The sequence below is a fragment of the Emys orbicularis genome, chromosome 2 (assembly GCF_028017835.1).
Source record: "Emys orbicularis isolate rEmyOrb1 chromosome 2, rEmyOrb1.hap1, whole genome shotgun sequence".
In the NCBI taxonomy this organism is placed as follows: Eukaryota; Metazoa; Chordata; order Testudines; family Emydidae; genus Emys; species Emys orbicularis.
In genome coordinates, this window is record NC_088684.1 from 136300309 (window position 1) to 136316018 (window position 15710).

The window sequence follows — 15710 nt, forward strand, 5'->3', positions numbered from 1 at the left end:
AACACTGTCAATGGTAGGGACACAGGTAGGTTGTCCTCACCCAAAGGAAACCACCACCACCACCTCTGCGATCTGCTCACTGCAGCCTGGACCTGTGCAGATGAACAAGGTGGGAAGGAGTCTCCAGTGAACAGGTTAGACTGGATGGAAGTGAAGCCCTAGTTGCAGGGACATGGGGCCTAGTGGAATTAAAGTCTGGTCCCAAATCATCTTAATATTAGGAGTGAGAAGTTACAAAGCGAATTCTGTTTCCTAGTGTGCTGAGCACCTGAAATGGGTATGGAAGGTATTGCTGAGAATAACTTACAATGCTAATTTAAAGTCCAGGGTTGTTTTCTTGGTTTCTTTTTCTGTGCAGTGGTTAGGGAAGTTGCAAACAGGCATCCCTGCTTCCTTAAATAGTGGGTGGGAGGCCGGCTGCTCTACCGCGTGGACACCTGGTTATTTGTGAGTCCGCTGAAGTGATCAAATTTCTGTTCCATTTCTTGGCCTAAGGAGTCACCTGTGAGAGGCAGAGAGAACCAGGTACTGTCAGCAAGGTACCCCCTGAGCCTGTGTAAATTATGCCTCTGACACGAAAGGCAGATGCACAACAAACCAGATAAATTGAGTAAATTACGCCCGTTTCTAAGCTGCCACATCAGTTTTCCTCCACACCACTGGGAGTTCTGAACTTGGATCAAGGGCAGTTGCCTACCTTTTGGCTATTTAATTCTATTAAAATTTGATAAGCATATAGCTCGGCTTCTATTAATACACTACTGCAGGAGTGAGGGGAAGAGTAAACCTAACACTTTGATGTACACCTCACCCAACGCTTTAAGAACATTGTCCTACAATTTCCTTCTGAGATGTGTGGAAACAGGAACCGCTGGTAAGTGACCTGCCCCCTATGACACAGCAAGTTAGTGGCAGAAGCAGAACCCAGAATTTGACTCCCAGCTGCTGGCTCTAACCTGTAGTTCACACCGCATCCCATAGCAATAACTATTTTTTGAACAGCTCAACTTCCCACGTGCTTCTGCTCACCTATATGGCAGTTGTACATCCAGATGCGCTGTCCATCATACCGGCTCTTGCACTTCATCACATTGTTCGAATAATCCGATTCTGCAACTTCGTAGTTTGGGTTAATGACAATCTGGGAAAGAGTAAAGAAACAATATCATAGAGCAATTGAAAGATGCTCAGTGAAGTGTAAACGGCAAAGAAGATGGTCTCTTTCTTTTGTGTTTGTACAGCACCAGGGTGGATAAAAATCAATTATTTAAAAAAAAAAAAATCAGTTTTGATATGCTTTTTCCTCAAAAAAGCATTTTATCTAAAGATAGTTTTAATTAAGATATATCTTTGAGCTATAATGTCTCATCATGGAATAGGGATTATAAATTCTAATGCGATAGTACAAGACAATATATTCAGGTAATGGTTAAGAAAAGTTTTGTAAATGAGTTCCAATAGTTCATGGATTAGGGACCCAATCTTATGGGGTTCCATGGGCTTCTGTCTAGATTATTTAGGTTAATCTTTCTATCTACCCAATGGGACTCAGTGCTCAGTCTAAGATACCATCAGAGATGCTTAGTTTTGCAGTTCTCAGACTGTGGATTTGTGTCTCTAGAGATAACACGCTTATTAACAGCAAAAATGTTTTAAAATAAATAAATATATAGAGAGAGATGAGAAATAACAGACCTCAACCCTATTGTCCCTCTACAAATTTGTGTACACTGTCAATTCCTTACCTCTTTCTAAAAGTTCAATGAATAGAAGATTGTTGGGGGTGGAATAGATCTGGACAAGGAGAAGAAGTCTGGAGATAAATGTGAGAAGCGAGGGACATACGCTTGTTTTGTTAAAATATTATATGTTTGCTGTTGAAGAAAAAAATCCAGAATACTTAATGTTGTTGATTTAGTTAAATAAAACAATTTAAAATGTCTGTCTGGTGATATTCTCCTCCTAATACAGCAGAGCAAGAAAACTGTCCAAATACTAATGATTAACCTGTGAATTGGAGATATGTATGAAGTCATTGGGAGGTGAACTATCTGCTTCAATTACCTTTGGTAAATGAAACAACCAAACAATCATTCATTCATTTTCTGATATAGCTGTCAAACTAATCTGAAAAGTTTTCAAAATAAATCACTGTTTACCTTCTAAAAATGAAACCTACATCTAACTCTGAGTTGTGAAGAAAATGTATTAAGGTTAGAACAACCAACAAGAATTCACTTTTATGTAGAAAACCATGATTAAATCAAGTCTTCCTGACTAGTGATTTAAATCAAATCTATCCTGTACAGCACCTGGCACAGTGGGGTCCTGGTATGTGACTAGGGCTCCAAGGTTCTTCAGTAATACAAATAATTAATTAGAAGAGCTGGTCAGAATATTTTAAAAAGCATGCATTTTTTTTTTCCAAATTACTTTTCAGTTTATTTTCTGACCAGCTGTATTAGTAAAAACCTTTACAATTCTTTGCTACATCACAAGAGATGTCCTTAGACACAATGAAACAGTTTCATGGGGAAGATGATTTTTCACATTTGATTGCAGTATTATTTGCATGCTGGTAGCACCCAAAGAGCTACATGCTTCTCAGTCTCCACTGAAGACACTGTACCTGCCTCAAAGCTTACAGGCAAAGGGGAGACTTACTTGTATTTAATAGGACAGCTATCAAGACAAAACTAATTCATTAAAAAAACCCTTCTCTCTGCTCTCATGCACATGAAAGGTTTTAGATTTTTCACCCTTTCCCTGGTTTGTCTGAATTTCAGTCCACTTGGGCAATGAAAGTAGCATTAAAGTAAAAGTGACTGAAGTAGCAGTGGTGGCTTCCCGTGCTGTAATGTTAGAGTTGAAAGGAGTGCATGAGAATGATCAGTATTCTTTTCACTCAAAAAAAAAAAAAAAAAAAAAAAAAAAAAAAAAACCACCAGACAATGCTGTTTATATGGGGGTTTGTAAAACACTTAATCACCAATCACCTAAATCTTTGTCTGAAAAGGACTTGAGAGCATTTCTGAAAGAAGGTTGGAACAATTGTATGGTATTCAAAATGTGGCACAGATCATAAAAAACCAGGGTTGGAAGAGACCTTAGGAGGTCATTTAGTCCAACCCCCTGCTCAAAGCAGGGCCAACACCAACTAAATCATCCCAGCCAGGGCTTTATCAAGCTGGGCTTTAAAAACCTCTAAGGAAGGAGACTCCACCACTTCCCTAGGTAACCCATTCCAGTGCTTCACCACCCTCCTAGTGAAATAGTGTTTCCTAATATCCAACCTAGACCTCGTTTCATGATCTGTCTATTGTGACTGGCCATGCTACCTTGAGCTTATTTTTAAAATCACCTAACATTGTTAGGCATGTAACCAATTTGTTGCTAGATACCAGTAGACAAGTGTCCACCTCCGTTGCCCACATCCCAGTCCCCATGTACCTGGAAGAGGTAATCTCCTGGTGGGATATCAGTAATGTCGACCCATTGGCAGTCAATATCATGACGATAGACATCCCAGCATCCCACTGTGATTCCTTGTTCCCCAAAATTAGCACATTCGTACTGTTTCTGCACATCTACAGAGGAAAGAGGTATGGACACAGAGTGCATGTCAGAACAATCCTAGCTGGTTTGGTGGGTATTCTCCTAACCTCACTATGAGACAGGCAGTTCCTCTGTGAACAGAAGAGTGTATGCACAGTGCTCCTGAGGTGAATATCGTATCTTAGGATAGTGCGTCCATCCCAAAGCAGTGTATGAACTCAATGGCGAGGAAGCCCCCTGAAATGCAGCCACTTCTGGGGTGGAATGTAGCAGTGTTTGTGACAGCAGGCCACAATGCTACATGACAGGAAGTAAAGAATTCTGTGTCCTTTTGAAATTAGAGGGGGAGTTATAGGAAAACAAAATGTAAATACATGAGTTGGAATTTATCCAGGACAGCAGGTTAGCACTTCTCATGTATAAAGTGCCAGTGGTCCTTTTAACTCTCTCAAGAGACTTTAGGTCTCATCCAAAATGTTGTAGCTATAACATTCCCTGGGCTATGAAGTCTACAGGGGTGGGTACAGGTAGCAGAGGCTGGGAACAAGTCTATATAATGCACACATTTTTCCTACCTGATTGCCCAGATCCGTGGCTTGGAAGTACTTGTGTCATTGGAGTCAGAAATGTAAGGCCAGATTTTCCAAACAGCCCTGCACCCAATGAGTTAAGTACTTTTGAAGCTTGTCATTCTTAATGTAATAGCACCAGGAACCTTTTGCAAGCACCAATAGTTTTCAACTCTTTTCATGGTTTAAAGACTAGGAAGCATTGGCCTCCTTAGCCTCAAGAACAATCACAGCTCTTGGATGACCAAGTTTGCCATCTTCCCTGCTAAGGAACATGGCTTTGTCTTTGGATCCCGAGAACGCCAATAAATTCCCTGCACAAACTTCCCACACTATGTGGCTATAGCGAGGGTACCTGATTCACATTCAGTGTCTTCCAAACAGAAACTCGCTTTGTGTCCTTCGGCCACCTTGGTACCATTGAGGTTCAGCAGGTCATAGTGTGTGAAAACCTCCATGCTGTGATAATGTCTGTGAGACACAAAGAAATATAGTCTTTAGTTAGGATAGCTGCTAACTTACTGCCATCTTAAAAGCATAGCGTAACTCCTAGAGGGGAAGGATGGTCCAGTGGCTAGGGCGTTAACCTAGGATTTGGGACACCTGGGTTTAATTCCCTGCTCTGCCACAGACATCTTGTAGGACCTTGGGCAAGTCAGTTCCCTTGTAAAACAGGGAAGAATGCTACCATACCTCACAAGGGCGTTCTGAATATAAATACATTAAAGAGGGGGAGACCCAGAGTGATGGGGGCCACATATGCATCTCAGAAAGATGGAAACCTTAGTTCAGAGGGTACAGAACATTAATTTACTGGCTGGAAATGAACAGCAGAATGGGGTAAATTTAGTTTTGAGCTCATTTCACTCTGCCTCAAACAGGAGAGCTGGGTTCATATACACAGTCCACTTCATTATTTTAACCGGGCACTAACAGAGTCAGCTTGACCCTGTCTGCACGGCTGTCAGACAGGTTCCAGCTCTACATGTCATTGTAGTCAGGATGGTTCCACTAGTGCGGATAGTTTGTGCGTGTTAGGGAACGATGTGCATCAAGCCAGTGATTCAACAAAGTTGAATCACTTTAAGCATGTACTTAAGTCCAGCTGAAGTCAGTGGGACTTGTGTGTAAGTGCGTGGCTGAATACGGATGGATTTAAGTACACGCTTAAAGTTAAGCATGGGCTTTGCTCAGTCAGGGCTTAGTTACACGGATGTAACTGAGATCAGAATTTGTCCCCCCCTCCTTGGAACCAGTGGTAGAGCGATGTGGCTGGAACATGGTAGTTGCTAGCACGGTTACCACCAAAGGCTCTCAGATACCATGGTGATAAGCACTTGAACAAAACAGGCCCCAAATCCTGCCATCTGATCCTTGTGAGCAGATCAGTGCCAAGCCCCACTGGTTTCAGGAGTACTCGGGATGGGCCCAAGAGTCCGTCTGCACAGAGCCTAATTCAAAACACATTGCTGAAGAGTTTTTTAAAAAGTGGTTCGACTTTAACGGAAAGCAGAACTAGCCTTCTGGCTGTAAAAATAAATCAGGGCTTCTCAGTAAATGGTGCTACCTAATACTGTCCGTCAGATGTTTGCAACACCAAGCTATGCATGTATTCATTTAACTAAAATGTGCTTACAGAAGCAACAAAAGGCATTTTTTTTCCTATAGGAAAAGAGGATTTTTCTTCACCCCGCCCCTTCCAAAATTGCGATCACTGAAATCGCTGCCAGATGTTCTTAAGCTTCCCTTCACCTGGACATTAAGTGGCTTTTCCCCATTTTTGTCCTGCTCCTATGTCAAAAGCCTGCTGAACAGAGGCTTACAGTACCGGACTGAGACGGCTGGGGAAAAAAAAAAAAAAAAAAGAGCATTCTGTGGTGGCCAACCTACTGATTTTGAAGTAGTCTATTTTGGCTGCCTCCGCTGCAAAAAAAAAATTTAGAACCTGGGGTCTGACTCAATTCCTAAAATGTCTGCATCCTTCAAACGGGTGTTTATATTACAGTGTTTACAGACTGGAAAGATGCAAGAGGAATATAGTTCATATTCCTCCATGTAAACAGAATCCAGTTTCAAGCACACAGATGGCCTGCGGCCTCTTCCCGAGCCTCTCCTCACTTCATTTAAGACGTCTTCCAAAAGACACAGACCCTTGCTCCTTTTGAGCAGCCAGTTTCATTGCTTGGATTCTATTGGGCCATAGTATTGTATTAGTCTCTATGTAAGAAGAGGGACTCTTTCACAATATAGCCACCTTGAGAAAGGGCCAACTACTGAAGGCTCAGAGAGGAACAGAGCAGGCAACCAGTATATAGGACCACAAAGGATCTGGAAGCTGGTGGAGTGGGTCATCTGGATAGAACAGTCCCTTTGGAAGGTACTGTGCTGCCTAAGCCTCTCTACTGATCCCTCCCTATAAATGCTCACTTACGGTTTGGCAGACAGTGGAAACCTGTCCCCAAGCTACAGCAAAAGGGATGCAGGTTTCTCCCCTCTATTGGTAAACCTCAAGCTGGTTTCCCTTTCCATCCACCTTGCAGGATCTGTTTATTTTCAGTCTGGTTTGTGCAGTTGTGGAACGGGCCCTACCCCCTCCAACCTAGCTGGAGCATGGTGGAGATGTCCTGACTCTAATGAAAGTCTGCCCAGAAGATGGAGCTTGGTTCGTTAAAAGCAGGTTGGCTGACTGGGGGAGTCAAATGGGAAGGAGATACAGGAGGAAGGGCTCCAGCTGGTCACGGGGAAGAGGAAAGGAAATGGGAGCTGAGGTTTCTGGGAGCCTGACTGAGGAGATATCAGCTATTATCTTCAAAGAGTCATGGAAGACGAGTGAGATTCCACAGGACCGGAAAAGAGCAGAGTGCCAAGCTATAAAAAGGGTAATAAGGACAGCCTGGGGAATTACAGACCAGTCAGCTTAACTTCTGTACCCAGAAAAATAATGGAGCAAATAATCAAGCAATCAATTTGCAAACACCTAGATGACACGAAGGTGATAACTAGCAGTCAGCATGGATTTGTCAAGAACAAATTGTGTCAAACCAACCCAATAGCTTTCCTTGACAGGGTAACAAGCCGGGGGGGGAGGGGGGGGGGGAAGAGGAGAAGCGGTAGATGTGGTACATCTTGACTTTAGTAAGGCTTTTGATACGGTCTCGCATGACCTTCTCATAAACAAACTAGGGAAATGCAACCTAGATGGAGCTACTATAAGGTGGGTGAATAACTAGTTGGAAAACCATTCCCAGAGTGTAGTTATCAGTGGTTCATAGTCAGGCTGGAAAGGCCTAACGAGTGGGGTCCCGCAGGGATCAGTCCAGGGTCCGGTTTGGTTCGTTATCTGTGGACGATACCAAGCTGGGAAGGGTTTCAAGTGCTTTGTAGGATAGGATTAAAATTCAAAATGAACTGGACAAACTGGAGAAATGGTCTGAAGTAAATAGGATGAAATTCAATATGGAAAAATGTAAAGTACTCCACTTAGGAAGGAACAATCAATTGCACACATATACAATGGGAAATGACTGCCTGGGAAGGAGTACTGTAGAAAGGGATCTGGGGGTCATAGTGGATCACAAGTTAAATATGAGTCAACAGTGTGACACTTGCAAAAAAAAAAAAAAAAAAAAAAAAGCGAACATCATTCTGGGATGTATTAGCAGGAGTGTTGTAAGCAAGACACAAGCAGTAATTCTTCCGCTTTACTCTGCGCTGATACGGCCTCAACTGGAGTATTGTGTCCACTTCTGGTTGCCACATTTCAGGAAAGATGTGGACAAATTGGAGAAAGTCCAGAGAAGAGCAACAAAAATGATTAAAAGTCTAGAAAACATGACCTATGAGGGAAGATTGAAAAAATTGGGTTTGTTTAGTCTAGAGAAGGGAAGACTGAGGGAGGACATGATAACAGTTTTCAAGAATATAAAAAATTATTACAAGGAGGAGGGAGAAAAATGGTTCTCGTTAACCTCACAGGATAGGATAAGAAGCAATGGGCTTAAATTGCAGCAAGGTAGGTTTAGGTTGGACATTAGGAAAATTGTCCTGTCAGGGTGGTTAAGCACTGGAATAAATTGCCTAGGGAGGTTGTGGAATCTCCATCATTGGAGATTTTTAAGAGCAGGTTAGACAAGCACCTGTCAGGGATGGTCTAGATAATACTTAGTCCTGCCATGAGTGCAGAAGACTGGACTAGATGACCTCTAGAGGTCTCTTCCATTCCTACGATTCTTGGCACCTGTCCTTTAGCTTAGGGCAATCAGGTGGAGAGCTCTTGTTTGAGGGTTATGGAGCCATCGATGTTTCTGTATCACAAACCCCTTTGCATCATCCATGGGGAGGTAAGGAATTTTACCCAGGAACTTCTCAGCGTAGGCTACTTCTGGGGTCCCTTCAGTGAATTCTATGATTTCTCAGTAAAGCAAGCCACAAGATTCCAATCAATTGTGCTACCTGGCTTCATCAGTAATTTTATACTGTAATAAACTGTGTATGCGCGTTTGCTATTGGTTGGAATCATAGCTGCTCAAGTGTGTCTCATAGGCCATATACTCTTAAAGAGATTCTCCTTTATTCCTGTGCTCCGGGCCTGTGCTTTTGAAGCAGAAGGATCTGAGTTCTATCCCAGCTGTCTCCATGAAGCCTGAGTGGCTGTGGTGTGCAGCACAACGATAACGGCGCAAACATCTAGAAGAGGCCAGTTAGTACTATTTGGGCTTGTGGCTTTGAGATGTGGATGGGCCCCATGTCCATGAGGAAATGGACCCACCTAATTTCTTTCATGACCAATAGGGGGCAGCAGAGTGGACTGGGTCTTTGGCCCTTGCATTCTGATTAGCAACAAATGCAGAGGAACCTAAGCACTCACCTGTGGCAGTCGTGCCAAATCCAGGCGTGGCGGCCGTTCTTGGGGCGGAAGTCAGCCTGCCCGTTGTTGTGGATCTGGGAGGAGAAGCGCAGGAGCCTCCTGTAGCCAGTGGAAACGGATGTGTTGGCAGCCGAGGTGGCCAGACAGTTCTCCTCAAGCGCACACTGCAGCAAGAACATCGGGCGGTCCTCCAGGTAGGAGGTTTGCTCCACCATTTCAGCATTGAGCACCAGATCCGGGGCAGCTGACGGTGGGGAAAGAAAAATGTCTTTAGACCTACCCACACCAAAGCGATGGTTTGCCACTCCAATCCTATCCCAATTGCAGCCATTGCCATAGCTGCCCCACCGCGCACGCCTAGCGGGGGCAGGACAAAGCCACAACCTGTGCTGTTTGAAACCAAGGTTTTCAATATAAACTGCAATGCACCAGGCAGCTGGCTCAGGCTTGAGAAAGTGCAGAGATGTGGCCGGTGAGAAGGTCAGTGCAGGAAGCAGTGGCAAATACCTGAGTTTGGAGGAGGAGAGGCAGGGAACGTGGGAAACCGGAGGCTGTTCCAAATATAAGGTGGAAAGCCAAGGGTTGGAGAAGATGGAGAAGGGGCACGAGAGGAAGAAAGATAATCAATGAACTGAACTCCAAATAAAAAGCTAAGTTCCTACCACTGCTTTTTGGACATTTAACTCTGTATTATTCAGACAGACAGTCAGTTGATCCTAACATTTGCCAGTGTGTTAAAATAGAAAGATGGCCCAATGAGTGGTATGCGCCTCCCTGTTTCCTCCCAGCATCCCAAGAGAAGCCCAGGGAAATCTCCATGATCAGTATCACTTTTCTAGGTGTCCCGACTATTGGAAGAAGAAAATGCAAGGAACTCACTTTCTGAGCAGGAAACTCCCGCGGCAAAGCGGCCGCCGCCTCTGGGGCACGACACCCGGGCGCCATCGTGCCGGCAGTGCGCCAGGGACATCTCCGTCCCGGAACACTTCACGCCACTCATAACGACGTCATTGGCGCTGACGTCTCCGTGCCAGTACCAAGTTTCCTAGGGAGAGAGAGAGAAATGGGTCATTTGATTCCAGTGGCAGGTGCGTGGCTGCTCCTCTTACGGAGAATGTCCAAGCACAGGTCACTGCCAGAAGGACCGACCCCAGCGGTGTGTTTTGATATGCAAGTTAGATCCAAATCCCATAATTCCCACTGGAGTGAGGGGCAAGTGTGTATGACTATAGCATGGGAAACAGCATCGGTTTTTTTGTCAACGCATGCACATTTCCATCTGTATTTGGAATGAGCCCTTTTCATATGCCTGGGGAGGGAGTGCTCCCCTCAAAGCAAATCATTTAGAGGCCATCAAGCTAGGAAATATTCTGAAGGGAGATAGAGCTCTCATAAGTCCCCACATCTATCACTTTGGGGCATATTTATTCACTTCATAAACCAGGTAAGCCAGTGATTAATGATTTGCAGCACCATAGGGGAGACCCAGGTTTGAATCCTGGGTCAAGATTTCCAAAAGGGACCAGTGATTTTGGCTGCCAAACTTAAACCACCTTAAAGGGGCCTTCTTTTCAGAGGGTGGGTGCTCAGCACTGTGTAAAAACTCAGCCCCCCACCCCTTTAAGAGCTCACAAGTTGGGCAGCCAGAATCATCAGTCACGTTTGAAAACCTTAGCCCCAGCCTTCAAGGGCAGGTCTTCACTACCCGCCAGATCGGGGGTCGATTTATCGCATCTAGTGTAGATGCGATAAAAATTGATCCCCAATCGTGCTCCCCGTCGACTCCGGAACTCCAGCTCGCGAGAGGCGGAAGCGTTGTCGACGGGGGAGCGGCAGCGGTCAACTTGCTGCTGTCCTCACGGCCAGGTAAATCAACCTAAGCTACGCCGACTTCAGCTACGCTATTCACGTAGCTGAAGTTGCGTAGGGTTACCATATTCAAACATTTAAAAAAGAGGACACTCCATGGGGCCCCGGTCCCGCCCTTGGCCCCGCCCCAACCCCGCCCCTTCCCCACCCTAGCCCCACCCCGGCCCCGCCCCCATTCCAACCCCTTCCCCAAAGTCCCTGCCCCAACTGTGCCCCCTCCTCTGAGCACCCCGCATTCCCCCTCCTCCCTCCCGCTCTGATCTTGGTTGGGGGTTGCTAAGTGCTTCCCTGCTCCCCACTCGCCCTGCAGCCCCTGCACCCCCCCGCCCTTGCAGCCTCTATGCCCCTGCCTGCCCTGCTCCTCCTCGCCCTGCAGCCTCTGCACCCCCCCCCCCGCCTGCCCTGCTCCCCCGGCAGCCTCTGCCTGGCGGGGGCTTCGGATGCTCAGCGGCGACCGGGGCAGCACGGGTCCCTGCAGCCCCGGCACACGCCTCACTCCCTGCCCCGCAGCCTCCTTCCTGCCGCGCGGGGTGACGGGGCCGCAGGAAGGGTCCCCCAGTGGCCGGGGAGTCCCCGCCCGTGAGGGAAGCCCAAGCCGTTGGCTGGGCCTGGCCTCCCCGTGGTCCTGCGGGCTCGGCTGGGGCGCGCGGTCCGCCCGGCCTCTGGGGGCAGCAGCAGCCCCTTCGCCGCCTTCTGCGGCTGCGCCCCCCCTTCCCCCGCCCAAGTTTGCTACAATGTAGCTGGGTGGCTGGGCTGCGCTGCGGACCCGGCGGGTCGTGCTGGGGCCAGGCGGACCCTGGCTTATGCTGCCTCCCTATTTCCCCGGACATGTCCGGCTTTTTGGCAATTCCCCCCGGACGGGGATTTGAGTACCAAAAAGCCGGACATGTCCGGGGAAATCCGGACGTATGGTAACCCTAAAGTTGCGTATCTTAGGTTGACCCTCCCCCCCCCCTGCAAGTGTAGAACTGGGCTTAGGAGATACCACTACCCTTGGGAGCAAACTCTGTAACTAAGCGGTTAGTGTTCTGGGCTACCATGTGGGAAGGCCTTGCTTCTGTGCTAATTCAGCCATGGGCCACCTGGCATGTAGAGATCTCCTGGAGCTCGGCTTACATTTGCACAAGCTGAGTTTTGCAATTCATCAGCCTTTCTGCACATTAAATTAGCCTGGAGCCACTTCCAGTTTAATGAGCTGGATGGGAATTCCTTTTTCATATGGGTACCAGGCTCCCCAGAGTGTCTGGCCAGCCACTGCTGTGCAGGGAGGCCGGAAGCAACAAAAATATAAGTTACTATACAGGGAGTGAAAGGAGAATTTGTGCCCATTTAGCAGGAGGAAAACTTTAAAAAGCCCCCCCCCCATTTTAAAAAGGAGGAAATAGTAGCAAAATAGATCTAACAATATTCACAGACATTCTGGTGCCACAGCTTTATCTGTAAATGTATTATCACGTGGATTCCTAGATTAGGAGGCTTGCTAGGGCTTTTCAAGCTGGTCAGAGATTGGGATCTTCATTAACTGGTTATCAGCGAGTTGCCCTGACAAGGGTACACGATCTCCTTGTTCAACTTGCTGCTGGGATTTTTTACTGTCCTAAGTCAGCTGAACTCTGTAGCAAGTGTATATATTTGTACACAAAGTATGCAGTCAGCCCTCGTGACATGGGTGTTGTACCACACCATCCTTAACTAACTCCCTTGGGCTTCAATCCATGCAATTTAAATAGAGCAAAGTTGTAGCAGTCTATATAAAATGAGCTGGAATTGTTCCTAATAGATATTTTAGAAAATGGTGCATCCTGCCTTTTGTGGATGTACTGAAGCCACTGGGGTATCTGAGACAATCAGATGTCTGTCTTATGATAATACTAAGCACTTTGCATCTGCAAAAAGCACTCTATGGCCTTTTAACTAGTTAATCTTCACAACTGCCTGGGAGGTATTATCTGCACTGTATAGGTAGGGAAACGGAGGCACAATTTAACGGAGGTTAAATGACTTGCCAAAGGCCACATGACAGTTGCAGAGAATAGAAACCAGGGGTTCTGACTCCCAGTCCCCTGCTCTAAGGCAGATGATGACATTTCCCTCCCAGAGCAGGAGTAGAACCCAGGAGTCCTGACTCGGAGTCCTTTGTGCTGAGCACGGGTCACAGTTAAACATGGTTAAAACACATCTCTCCTTGTTTTTGGATATGTTTAAATTCCACTTTGCTGTAGTCCAACTCCACATCCACGTCTCCACCCAGCCAGACCCATCCAGTTTATGAATTCATCCTCTCGGTCTGTTGGGATGGGCAGATACACTGCCACGTTAGGATGGGTGTCAGGCAAATAAATCATGTCTGCCTTGCAACATCTGTATCAGGGAGGGACAGCAGGATGCTCCAGCATGAGACCAGAATGCTGTTGCATGACTAACACCAGAGATAGAGAATTAACAGCCAGACTGGCCTGGTGTGAGGCAGAGATGCGGTCAGCTGGAAAATGGGGTTCAGACCCTGGCGAGGTCAGGATTTGGAAAACCCAGAAGATAATAAACAAGAGGGAATGTTTAGAAGCAAAAGTTTTCCTGTCAGAAACAAACTGACCAGATCCTCAAGTCCTCAACTCCAAGGGTAGAAAATGGTTCAGTGGCATAGTCTGAAAGGGTGGCATGCTGTACCCAGAAATTGTGAAGTAGTGTCTGCTGAGAGCTAGACAAGGAGAGGAACATCTCTACTGGTTAGAGCTGGAGTCTAGGACCCAGGATTTCTGAGCTGAGATTTTCAAAGCAGTTCACAGGATTTAAAATTAATGGAAGATGTGTTATTAAATCCCCTGACCGGCTCTGAAGATCTCATCCCTCCACCTATTCCCAGCTCTGCCTCTGTGTAACTACGGGCAAGCCACTTAGCCTTTCTGTGCTCAGGTTATCTAAAACCGATATTGTTATATTTAACAACCTCACAGGGCCGTTTTGAGACTTAGTGGTTTAAGAGACAGGATGGTCTAATACCTATAGCCCTCATTTGGATCGCAAAGAATCTAGATTCAGTTTCTGGCTCTGCCACCGACTTCCTGTTTGACCTTGAGCAAGTCACAATCTCCCTCTGTCTTAGTGCCCCACCTGTAAAATGCAAACAACATTCCCTCTTCCCTGCTTTTATCTGTCTTTCCTATTAAAATTGTAAGGTCTTCAGGGCCGGGGACTGTCTCTTACTGTGGGTATGTACAGCACTGTGGGGCCCTGAACTTGCTACTGTAATACCGTTTGGGGAGGGCTTGGAGATCTGCAGATGAAGAGGGCACAGAGTATAGTGGATTAATTGTATCCACATGAACCCCAAATTAATTGTGACTATATAAATCAGAAGAAAGCAATGCAAAACCCCTATTAGGTCCCATCCAGACTGTTTCCCTGGTGGACCAATGCAGGATTGTTCCCCACTGTGCATTGCCCTCTCTAGTAGTCCCAAGACTTGTTCCTCCTGGCTAAGAACCCGACATTGGTTGCAGCTGCAAGGGGTGAAGTAAAAAAAATCACTTTATGCTGATCTATGTGAAAGTGTCAGAGCTGGGAATGCGTTTCAAGTAGAGAAGGAACGGTCTGTACCATTGCTGCTGTTGCAACACACTGTCTCATTAACCCTGTTAGCAATGCCCTGTGCACACACAGCTAGCCCCTGTTCCCCACAGTGTTGCTTTATGTTCATGGGTATAATGCACCCTGGTCCCACATAAGGGTCTTTTCTATTCTAAATACCCGCGGCCCCTGCTAAAGGAAAATATCTTGTTTCACGCCGGCCTATAGAGCCGGGCGACTGGGAAGGACGGTGTTAGATGGATGCAGCTGCCCTGGGCTCTTGTACGCTAGCTTGGCAGCTGCACAAGAAAATAAACTAAAAGAAGCAAAGCAGCGGCTTGTGAGGGTGGATTGCTAAACTAGCTGTGAATTCAAAGCCCGGCGTGAGAGAAATGACACCAATACCCTCCCCCCCAATCCCTGAAGAATTAGGCCCTTCTGACCAGTGCTAGGACATGGGGGAGGGAGGATCCCCATCAACCTGAAGGCCAACAGTGGCAGGAAATCATTGCCTGGAGGCATCATGGCTCAGGCTACAGGCCGCCAGCTTAGGGCATGACGAGAACCGGAAGAGCCCGAAGGCCATGAGGTTAGTGGCATCTCCGCCAGGCTACTCATCCCAAAGGTGGGCTGGTGGAAGAGCCTTGGCAGCCTCAACATACCAAAGGAGGGGAACAGCAACTCAGCCTTCCCCTCAAAGCACAGAGGGGCAGGCCGGGTGGCTGGAGAGGGTAGTCGGCCTATCAAGTGGATTCCTGAAGACACCGGGGAAGAAGTGGCTGCATGGGCAAGCCCCTGAAGGAGGAACTGGATCCTAAGGGAGTGCAGTAAGGCCTCCCGGTCCAGTCGAACTGCTGCCAGGTAAGGGGAGGCTGGGGAAAAAGCTTCTTTGCAGGGTCTCTGGCTACATTAACATAGGAGCATTGTGCAGCTTTGGGCGGCTCCCTCAAAAGCTTTGTATAGGAATTACGTTTGGATTGCCAGGGGCCCTGGGACCCTCTATGCCGGAAGGTGGGTGGTCTGGGCCTCCTGCTTAGATGACAGCTATTTAATCTCAATGGTCTTCCAAGGACCTATATGCTCCATCTCTGGCCCTGTTCATTGCTCTACAATGTGACGTTGTCTAGAGTCTGCCATGTTCACTGGGCCTAACATTTAACATTCTCCGTGGAGATCCCCGATGGAGTCGTTTATTACACAGAGACAATAACTCACCTACCACAGAGTGGCATTCAGGTTTTGCCTATTGTCTCGCCTATCTTCAGAGCGAGCTACCCAATCCC

The 15710-nt window shown here is 46.7% G+C and overlaps 1 protein-coding gene across 1 annotated transcript in view; it reads right to left on the reverse strand.

The window, feature by feature from the left end:
- Nucleotides 1-422: 422 nt before the first annotated feature.
- The window catches only part of LOXL2 (lysyl oxidase like 2), an 80704-nt gene continuing 65416 nt past the window's right edge, over nucleotides 423-15710 (reverse strand). The window contains exons 8-13 of the mRNA XM_065399002.1: nucleotides 9871-10036; nucleotides 8992-9235; nucleotides 4480-4595; nucleotides 3451-3587; nucleotides 1030-1141; nucleotides 423-502 (exon numbers count right to left, since the gene is read on the reverse strand). Of these exons, the coding sequence (XP_065255074.1) occupies nucleotides 423-502; nucleotides 1030-1141; nucleotides 3451-3587; nucleotides 4480-4595; nucleotides 8992-9235; nucleotides 9871-10036 (855 nt within the window). The remainder of the gene's footprint in view (nucleotides 503-1029; nucleotides 1142-3450; nucleotides 3588-4479; nucleotides 4596-8991; nucleotides 9236-9870; nucleotides 10037-15710) is intronic.